Raw genomic sequence first — 10,809 nt, 5'->3', positions numbered from 1 at the left:
GGGTCTTTTCCAGCGCCTCCGAGAGCGCGACGCCTGTGTCTCCACAAAACCTCCGCGTAAACTTTTCCCAGGCGGTGGTCCGCCGTCGCGGGCTTTAAAACGCCGGGTGTGGATTCGAGGTTCGGGGTTTCAGTCTCGGAGAGCTGTTTTGTTCCCCTGTGTTATTTTTTGCGCCATCAAGTTTCATCACTTAGGAAGATTCCCCGTTTGTGCGATGGAGGGCTGAGCCCCTCCTCGCACCTATCTCCGCGCACGCCGCTCCTCCGTGTGCGGCAGCAGGTGCTCTCTGTCAGTCTGAGCAATCTTTTCGCTCCCTCCGTTCCCAGGTGGGGCTGCTTAAGTCTACAAGGCAAATCGTGAGGAAGGCGCTGGTCTCGCCTCCACGGGTTCCGTACAAGTTCTGGCCGGTCCCAGTTACCCCAGCCCGCGCCCCCACCTCCCAAGTAGCTGCAAGAAGGGCCAGACTGGACGAGGAGACTCCTCGGGGGAGGGACGCCTGACTGTGACTCTCACGCCCTCAGGACCAGCCGAGCCTCTGCAGACGGGGGCGGCTGTGCTCCCACTCGTCTTCCCACAAGCTTTGCAACGGAGGGTCCCGACTGGCAGCGGGGTTTGGAGAAACGATGGCGCTCCGCGGCCTTCCTCCCAGCCAGGGGACTCACACTGGCTTCCCCGCGGCCAGACTCGAGGTGCGGAGGGCCCCGGACCTTCCCGTCGGGAAACGAGCGGGTAGAAATCAGGGGACGTCTAGCCGGATGGGGGCCAGCTTTCGGCACGAGCGACCCTCCCTCCAGCCGCAGGGTCCCGGGAGCGCCCCACCTCCCCGCCAGGCGCTCACAATGCGGGTTCGCGCCCTCGAGGCTGGAGCGGGCGCGTTGCCATGACAGCGGCCCGCGGGGCGCGCGCAGCCTTCCCCCGCCAGATCTCCCCCCCCCCCCCCCAGCGGCTGAGCGCACCCACCCCCCGCCCCCGGCCGTGGGAAGGGGCCGGGCCAGCCTCCTGACGTCTGTGCGGGGCTGGGAAGATGGCTGCGGAGCCCAGCACCGGGCAGTGGCTGCGGCGGCGGCGGCGGCGGCGGGCGGGGAGCGCGCCGGGCGGGGGCTCCGCCTGGCGCGTGGGGCGCTGAGCCCAGAGGCGCGGAGGCGGCGAGGGCGCGTGGGGGACTTAGGGGGCCCCTGGGCACCACCTCCCCGTCAGCCGCCGCACGATGGGCACTCCGGAGGACGCAGTCAAAGAGAAACTGCTGTGGAACGTGAAAAAGGAGGTAAAGTCGCGGCGCGCATCCCCGGGGGCTCGCGTCCCTGTCCGCACGGCCCACGGGACAGAAAGCTCGGCGCCCATTCCGGGGCGCGGGCGCTCGCGGGCCTGGGGCGGCGGCGGGGTCCTGGACTGGCTGCGGTTCCCGCCCCGCTCCCGGGTCGGGGGACAGCTCCCCTCGGCCCCAGGGGCTAGGCCGGCGCTCCAGGGTTTGTTTGCTCCGCGATCCCGCAGCTCCCCGCCCTGTGACAGCGGCAGCTCTGGGAGACCGAGGTCGGGGGAGGGGTGGCGGCGATTTCTGGAGAACCCGAGCGGCCCATTCATTGCCCGCGCAGCCTGGGGAGGGGGCGGGGCCCCGCGCGGGCCTCCTGCGGCGCTACACCTGCAACCAGGGGGCTTAGCTCGGGTTTGCCCTACCTCCCATTCAGTTATCTTTCTGGGAACTGAGTCTCGGCTTGCAGGAGGGTTCGCCGCACACCTCACAGCTTCCCGCTCCACGCCCACCTCCCTACCCAGAGGCCAGGCTTTGAGAATGGTTTTTAAGACTCAAGATTATTTTCCTCTTTTGAGGAGCCCCTCGCTCCTATCGGAAAGAGAAAAAGTCCTTCTCTGTACTAATGTCCTTTCCTTTGACCCTGCCCTAAAGCCCATTTCAGTTTCATGGCGGGGGAGGGGGGTGCCCATATGAATGACTCACCCGCATACGCGAGCTAGAGAGCTCAAACCCACAGAGTGGATTAAAGGGATTAGGCCTCTGGATGGAGCCGTGACTCCTCCCACCTACCTCCGTGTCTGCCACATGTGTAAACTCCGTGAGGGCAGGAAACCCATCTGTTCTGTCCAGAAAACTCTGTGCCCATGCCTGGCACACCGTAGGCACTCAATGACTATTTCGTAAATAAATCTACTGATCTTGGAGACTGCAAAGTCTGATGGGAATGCATAAATTTTGGAATCGTCTAGACCTAGCTCTTTGTAACCTTGAATAAGTTACTTCACCTCTCTGAGTCTCAATTTCTTCATCTCTAAAATAGGGATAGTGATATTTAGCTCATATATAAAAGCTTACCATATTGGTTCCTTTACCCTTTCCTAGAGTTTCAGGACTGGAGAAGACTCTGGGTTCTTATAAAATCCTGGAAGGCTCTAGATGGTTCTCCTGCATTAATTATGGCCTGGCTATTATACTCTAACATTTGTTTCCTTCCCTCCTGTTGGCAAAGTAGTAGTTGAAGCCATCACCTTTCTAACTGTGTGTGAGAAGCTCCATTGTGCCTTTGCTGTGAAGTGGCCAAGAGGTTTTTTTTTTTTAGGCCAGGAGTACATCAAATTAGCATTTTAGCCCCAACTCTGGTCTCCCCAAGGAAAAAAGAAATCTCAAACCTCAGTAATTATCCTCAGGAAACAGTCTAGTGACAGAGACATATGAACAGTATAAACAAGAACAAAAATGTAGCCATACGCAAACTATGCACAGATGTGCTAGGATTGTTGGCATGTTCCAAATTTGGGGTCAGAGATGATAGGAAAGATTTTGGGGAGGGCAATATTTAGAAGACTGACTGTACCACTCCCAGAATGATTCTTAAACAAATGTGAGAAATGTCCAGAATATGCCATAGCTATGTATACTACCAGACAGAGGTTGACCCTCTCTGAACTCTTAGTTCCCTTCGTCCTTCGGGGCTTGATTTCAAGAGAAACGTATCTTTCTCGTCCTGCGCGTAGAGACAGTGGGGGTAATTGTAGGCAAGGTTGGCCTTTCACAAAAAGCCTGTAGTATAATTCCCTTTTGTTTTTTGGGTTTTGGGGGGGGCCACACTGCACAGCTTGTGGCCAGGGATTGAACCTGGGCCCAGGCAGTGAAAGTGCCGAGTCCTAACTACTAGACCACACAACCAGGGAATTCCCAGGGTGTCTATAGGTCCTCCTAATCCCCAAATCTGCCCCAACAGTCTGCTTCAGATGCCTGCAGGTCTTTAAGCTGTGACATTATGCTCTGTTTATTTTTTATTTTTTATTTTTAAAGAATATTTATTTGGTTGTGCTGGCTCTTAGTTGCAGCAGGCAGGCTCCCTAGTTGCAGCATGTGAACTCTTAGCTGAGGCGTGCGTGTGGGATCTAGTTCCCCTGCCAGGGATCGAATCCGGGGTCCCTCCACACTGCGAGCACAGAGTCCCAGCCACTGAGCCACCAGGGAAGGCCCTATGCTCTGTTTAATGCAAACACCCCTTGGGAAGTAATCTAGGAAGCTTTTAATAGTTTAGAGTGAAGGATCGATCTGACCCCCTTTATTTACCTAACCGCTAACCATGAGCACTTTGCAGCAGGGAGGAGACCCTAGGTCCTTCCGGTCTCCTCCCCAGACTAGAAATTTACTACTCTCCAAACCGAAGTGAGGGCCTGGGGAGCAAGAGCAGCATCAGGACACTGGACACAGGACACTGTCCAAAGACTGGCAAAGACTAGCTCTGCTCAGAGCTTACTATATCTGTAAGATTTAATACTGGGATTGAGGTAATCCATCCCTCTAATCTTCAGCGTTAATATTTGTCTCCTGGCAGGTTCCCCCAAGGCATCAAAAGTGCTTGGCTTTAGTGTTGGGAGCAACTAGAACCTCACATACTGCTGATGGGAGTGTAAATTGGTACAATCACTTTGGAGAGCAATTTGGCAAAATCTAATAATGCAGAATATACTCATCAGAAATTCCTTGCCTGAAAATATAAATCCAAAGAAATGAGCACCCGTGTTCTCACAAAGACACGTCTAGAATGTTCACAGCAGCACTACCCATAATAGCCCCAAATTGGAAGCTACCCAAATGCCAATCAACTGTGGGCTGTTCACACAATGGAGAATGAACAAAGCACATCCACACATAAAGGAACAAATCTCACAGTCGCACCAGGGAGCAAAAGAAAGCCAGTCACAAAGACTACACTCTGAGCAATTCCATCTATAAAAAGCACAAAACCCCACAAAAGTGCTCTCTGATGTTAGAAGTCAGGATGGTGGGAACCTTTGAGGGAAGCAGTGACTAGAAGGAAACATGGCAGAATCTGGGAGTACTTGAGGGTGCTGGTCACATATTGTTTCTTGAGCTGATGCTGGTTTCACGGGTGTGTTCAGTTTGTGAAAATTCTTCAAGCTGTGTAATTATGATATATATCTTTTTCTATATGTTTGTTGTACATCAATTTTATTTTATTTTTTAATTTATTTACTGGCTGCATTGTGTCTTCGTTGCTGCACACAGGCTTTCTCTAGTTGCAGCGTACGGGGGCTACTCTTTATTGTGGTGCACGGGCTCTTCACTGTGGTGGCTTCTCTTGTTGTGGAGCACGGGCTCTAAGCTCTTGGGCTTCAGTAGTTGTGGTACACAGGCTCAAGAGTTGTGGCTTGCGGGCTGTAGATCGCAGGCTTAGTAGTTGTGGTGCAGAGGCTTAGTTGCTTCAAGGCATGTGGGATCTTCCTGGAGCAGGGATCGAATCTGTGTCCCCTGCATTGGCAGGAGGATTCTTAACCACTGCGCCACCTAGGAAGTCCCTGTACATCAATTTTAAAGTTTTTAAAGTGCTTTCTAAAGAAAGCTGTGACTGCTTACTTTACAAGATATTCATAAGCTTTTACATCCAGGTAGGAACCCAAACATAGGGTTTTACCTAGACAGAAAGAAGGCTGGGCTTCTGAGCATGCGGGGGGTGTCCCTGAGGCCTGGATGGGCCTATCCCTGCTCTTAGAGAAGGGAGAAAAGGAGGGTTGGGTATTTTATCTGCAGCCTGTACTGAGACAGTTTGTCCCTAAAGGGCAATGTGTCTGCCCACAAGCCCTTCTGCAGCTAAGTGCAGAAGAGCAAATAGCATCCCATCCCTGTTCTCCACAGCAGGACCCTTCCTCCTGGGTTGAAATATCTGCACTGATTGATTGGTGGGTTTATAGCATCTTTTTTCCTGGTTGCCTTTCCAAGATGCTTGGCACTATCTGTACTGAAGAAACTTTGCTTCCCCACCCGTTTTATTCCTATCATCTACTGTGCAAGTGTCTGAACCCAGACCAGGTGGGGCAAGAGCCAAGCCATTTACTTGCCCACAGGCCTTTGATCAATCAAAATCAATAACGATGATTATTATTTGATCGTTATCAATCAATAACAATGCTGCCCATTTATTCACAGGTGAAGCAAATCATGGAGGAGGCTGTCACCAGGAAGTTTGTGCATGAAGATAGCAGCCACATCCTTGCTCTGTGTGGTGAGTGAGCGACTGGGGGATGATGAGAGAGGGATTTAAAAACCAAGGACACTGTCCTGGGGCCAGGGAAAGATGAGTCCTCAGGTTGAGTAGCTCTCAAGTCTTCCTGCAAGTCAGAATCAATTCAGAAGCTTATGAAACTCTTGAGTCCCATCGCAGACCTACTGAATCAGGGTCTCCAGGGCCCAAGAATCTACTATATGTGTCTAGTCCCCAAGGACAGTAGTGCTCAAATTTTAGCATGCATCAGAGTCACCCACAGGGCTTGTTAAAACAGATTCCTGGGCCCCAACCCTGGAGTTTCTCATTCTAGTATGCCTGGGGCAGCCCTGTGAATTTGCATTTCTAACAAAGTCACAAATGATGCTATAGCTGCTGGTCCAAGAGACCACACTTTAAGGGCCATTGTCCTAGGTAGCTGTTTTGGGAACGACTGCTCTGGTTTATCCTTACATTAACTCTGGGGAAGGGTCTGTGTTTTGGATGCTTTCTGTGCCACGTCTCTTTTCTAATTAATCCCACCTGCGTTTCTCCAGCGACCCGACCCTTCAAGCACTCGACTGCACACAGAACCACATGCGTGTAGAGCAGGGAGAGCCTAGCCTTCCCACCTTAGGGAGGAGAAAGTCTGTAATAAACCAGCGCTTCCTCCTCCCCATGGACACTTTTGCCTTTGGCAGAGCAAGCCTGTCTCTACATACAACTGATTTCTCTCAGATTTCCAAGAACTTGGCCTGGCATTTGCCATCTTTACGGTGTTTTCCTTGGCCTCTGAGGTTGGTATTTGGCGTTCATGGAAGGGAGGTTGTGCATTTCTGAGCGGAAGGAATGAAAGGAGCAGATGAGGGAAGGGACACTTCTGACAGTAGCGTGGTGAGGCCGATAGAGCCACCCTTCCCATCAGTCCAGCAGCAAACGCTGAAGGTCCCCCAGTTTCCAGACTCTGTTTTCTGCCAGGCAGGGAAACAGCAGTGACAAGGTGGACGGCATCTCTACCTGGGGGTTTGCATTCTGTGGGTAGACAGGCCGAAAACAAATGTACACGTGAATATATCCTGCAATAACAGGAATGGTAATAGCTATGAAAAAAAAATAAAGCAGAGAAATGTGGGAGGGTGACTGGAGAAAGGCGGTCTGTGAGCAGAGCCTGAGTGACAGACAAATCCTGGTGCTCTGCTTACTTCTCAAGTTGTACTGGACAAGTTTCTTAACTTCTGTCACCCTCAGTTTGCTCCTCTAAAGACAGGGTGGTGATTTCCACCTCAAGGAATTTTTGTGGGGATTGAGGGGATGTATGTGCACATTCCTAGCATTGTAAGAGGTGAGGGAAATGTCTGTCTTTCCTCCTCTTTTGGATATTAAGGCTGAAGTGAGGTTTGCAGGATTTGAGGTCCTACTATCTCCCTTTTTTGTAAGTTTCTCTGGTTCTTTGAGGTGATATAAAGATTCTCAGGTCTGCAGGAGCAATCTGATCCCACTTTTTCTCTGGCAGAAGCCCTGCTGGGGAAGAAGCATGCCAGTCTTGCAGTAAGTGACTTTGAAGAATATTAGAACCCTCCTCCCTTCTACCTGTGCTTTGTTCCCCACGTCAGCCACTGTCTGTCATTGTCACCAGAGGGGCTCTGCTGGCGGCCCAATTAGGCATGGCATGGTGCTGGGCTTTGTCCAGAGCACACACAGCAAACACAGAAAACAGAATAAAATAGCGCAAACAGCTTGTGCATGGGCGCCACATGTGGGTGGCCGTGGGGGAATGGGGTAAGAGAGGCAGGAGTAAAAGCTGTGGGCGTCCTACCATCGGGTCCATTAGGGTAAGAAGAAACCGTCAGTTCCCTTCTGATCAGTCCAGGGGCCCCCAGGAAGCAGTAGGGCTTTCACTTTTGCCTCTTGCCTTGAAGCCCATGGTTCTTTCCAGCAGGCAGGTATATCACCTTCAAAAGGAATGATTTTTCTACTTTTAGCCAATTTCAGTCGCTAAAATAGAACAAGGGTCTATGAAATAGACCCAAGACTCCAGGGTTCTAAGATCAGCCCCAAAGCAAGAGGAGCCCTGATTTGCTGGATTTGGGGACGTGCCTTAGGTCAAAGTGCAAACCTAAACACCCACACGATCAGATGAGAAAGGTCCAGGTGTGGGACAGCAGGCACTGGTGGGGACTGGGGGCGAACTGGGTAGCACATGCCATTTTTGAAGAGGGCAGCCACCACTCACCTTTTGCAGGAATGCTGGCCCGGGCTTGCCATGGCCTTGGTTTTGTTTTAAGAAAAGCCAGAAGTCTGGGTTTTTATATGAAATGTCCCAATTTTTAAATGCTGATAACTAATTCCCATTAAAAAAAAGTGTGTGGGCTAAACAAAAGGCTTCTGCAAGCCTCTGCCAGTTTGCTGCCTCTGCCTTGGGCTGAGTGCACAGTCACTGAAGGGAATGCTAGCAGGAGGGGCTGTCAACAGTATAAAGCTAAGTCGAGCCAGGGCATCTGAGACCCACAGGAAAACAAATCTGTATACTTTGTTGAAGATAGTGTTCAATGGTGAGGGGGATCCCAACTTGGGCCCCGAATAATGCTGGTTTAAAGAAGTGATTATCGGGAATCCCCTGGCCATCCAGCGGTTAAGGCTCCATGCTGCCACTGCAGGGGCAACTAAGATCCCGCATGCTGTGTGGGGCGGCCCACCCCCCACCCCCCCAAAAAAAAAAGCAGTGATTATCAACCTTTTTTCCTGCCCGCATCACACAGTGGAATCATAATCAGGGATTCCTGGGGGAGGCAGAGGGAATAGACATGTACTGATGGAAAATTCCACTCTTCTGGCTTTTTGGAGGTTCTGATATTCCAGGCTCCTTCATCCCCTGGAAAAATGTTCAGAAGTGCATTTTTAGTCTGAAGTGGATCTAGTCTTACCCTGGGTCTTGCAGCTGTCCTAGCCACGTCCAGAATTCAGCTTTGTTCTGGGGGAGACGGGAGTCCAGAGAAAGTGCTGAGAAAAAGGAAGCAGAGTGAAGGCTGTAGAGACTGGGCTGTGGAGTGAATGCCCTTTTCCGTGGAGCTTTTTTTTTTTTTATTTTTTTTTTATTTTTTTTATTTTTTGGGGGGTACACCAGGTTCATTCATCTGTTTTTATACACATATCCCCGTATACCCTCCCTTCCGTGGAGCTTTATGGAGGGCTGGGGTCCTGGGCCCCTCCACCCTGCCCAGGCCCCCCTGTTCATTGCAGAGGATGGCTAGGGGGTGACTGAAGAGGGCAGGGCCTGAGCAAGATGAGCTTCCCTGAGCTTCCTTAGAATACAGACGTTTGAATGGGAAACAGCACCTTCCTGGAGAGCCTTAGAAATGGAACTGAAAAATCCCTGGGCCAAGACCTGGCCCCAAGACCTGGCCCCCGAGCAAACCCTGGAAAGTCCCTGTTCCTCAAGGGAAGGAGTGAGACTCCCAGGAGAAGGTTCTTTAATGTCTCCTCTTCACCTTAAAAAGTCATGTCAAGTTTGCATTTTGCTCCATAGTATGGTCTTTGAAACTGTGGCTGTAAAGACTTACTGCTGAATGAAATTAATGCTTCCTGTTTTCCTGTGGCTTCTTGACCCCCACAGGTGTAGGCTGATTTCTCCTGCCATCCCAACCCCCAGAGGGCAAGGTGCTTTTAACTTTTGTTTGTGGACAACTCAAGGTCAGGGTTAAACAGCAGATTGTCCCAAGTTTCGCCTTTGAACTCTGCATTTGTAATAGCAATACGCCTGCTCACAGAGGGCCCCGTTACTCTTCCCATCAAGGGGCCTGGAGTAATTTAGGTCTTAATCCAGGAGCACTGGGCCTCCCCACCGGCTCAGGTCTGGGAGCTAGCGTCTGCCTCCACAGTGTCTCTGCTCCATTCCAATTGGGCACTGAGGTTGGATTTTAACCACTGGTGGGTAGAAGGGCTTTAGGAGGCCCACAGAGAGGTTCACTGGCCTGGCAGAACAGGTTCTTAGACTTGTAAACGTCTCCTTCTCTGGCCTCAGGCATTGGGGCTGGGGCCTGGGCCAGACGGGGCCAGCCCTGCCCCTCAGTCCTCAGGTTCCCTGCCCTCCCTGCACTGATCTGTCCACCTGAGGGTTGCCTCAGGCTGAGGATGAGCTGTAATGGGAGACGGGGCTGGAGTCTGTGGAGCTGGGAACAACACCAGGGCTTTATTAACCAGCTCCCTGTTGCTAAGCAGCTTTCATTAGCCGGGAAGTTTGGCCACAGCAGCTCCTCTGGGGAATGGCAAGGAGATGCTAATGAGCTGGGAGAGAAGCAGGTGTGACGGAGGATGCGTCCCACCTGGAATATTGCAGCCGGAGGTATTTCAGCACATTCTGAGATTCAGACGCCAGGCAGTTTTTAGTCTCTCTCTCTTCAGTGAAAGGGATTCCTTCTCTCTTCTTTCCGCCTGCACTGAACAAACAGCTCATTCTCAGAATATCTGGCTTCCACTTTCCACCCGGAAATGATCTAGGATAAAGAAAGGCCCTCTGGGAGACTGGCTCCCCTCGCCCTGTCTTGGGGCTCAGCTGAGGCCACATGGTGATGGTCTGTGGCTGAGACTTTGGAGTCCGACAGACCTGAACTGGGTTCACAGACTGACCATTGTCACCAAGTGTGTGACCATGACCACTTATTCAGCAGCTCTGAACCTACACCATAAGGTTGATGTGAGGATTAAAAGAGTATTGTGGGGACTTCCCTGGTGGCACAGTGGTTGAGAATCCGCCTGCCAATGCAGGGGACACGGGTTCGATTCCCTAGTTCGGGAAGATCCCACATGCCACGGAGCAACTAAGCCCATGCACCACAACTATTGAGCCCATGTGCTGCAGCTACTGAAGCCCAGACGCCTAGAGCCCGTGCTCCACAACAATGAGAAGCCCACTCGCCGCAACTAGAGAAAGCCCGAGCACAGCATTGAAGACCCAACACAGCCAATAATTTAATAAATAAATTTATTTTTTAAAAATTAAAAAAAAAAGTGATGCAGGTAAAGCACACAGCATGGAGCCAAGTATACAGTAGGTGCTTAGTAAATGTTGTCATCGCCACCACCTGTGACATTCTACTTTGTTCTTGAAAGCGATCTTATAACCTTCCTCATAAAGCCTCCTAGAACCTTCCCCAGGATTCCATCTGGAAATCCATGTTTCTGGGAGTTTCACACATCTGGACAATCAGACAAATTTGAACTCCGGGAACCCAGTCAAGGAGTTTGAACATATTAAGAAATTATTATTAATTTTGTGGGTACAGTACAGGTATTAGATAAATGATTTTGAAAAGAGTCGTCT

At 51.3% G+C, this 10,809-nt stretch overlaps 1 protein-coding gene across 17 annotated transcripts in view; it reads left to right on the top strand.

The window, feature by feature from the left end:
• Positions 1-32: 32 nt before the first annotated feature.
• The window catches only part of SGSM2 (small G protein signaling modulator 2), a 46,515-nt gene continuing 35,738 nt past the window's right edge, over positions 33-10,809 (top strand). For 4 of the 17 annotated variants that reach the window (XR_009049909.1, XR_009049908.1, XR_009049907.1 and 1 more), the window contains exons 1-2: positions 33-689; positions 5,435-5,510. Coding sequence is in view for 12 of the 17 variants with exons in the window: in XM_057714318.1 (XP_057570301.1) it covers positions 624-689; positions 5,435-5,510 (142 nt within the window). In the remaining 5 variants the exon portion in view is untranslated. Of the gene's footprint in view, positions 690-1,024; positions 1,265-5,434; positions 5,511-10,809 lie in introns of those variants that run through there. The other 13 variants (XM_057714317.1, XM_057714315.1, XM_057714314.1 and 10 more) reach the window with 6 other exon arrangements.

Source organism: Hippopotamus amphibius, chromosome 17 (genome assembly GCF_030028045.1).
Source record: "Hippopotamus amphibius kiboko isolate mHipAmp2 chromosome 17, mHipAmp2.hap2, whole genome shotgun sequence".
Lineage (NCBI taxonomy): Eukaryota > Metazoa > Chordata > Mammalia > Artiodactyla > Hippopotamidae > Hippopotamus > Hippopotamus amphibius.
Note: the sequence above shows the minus strand (reverse complement) of the source record. Positions and strands in the feature narration are given on the sequence as shown.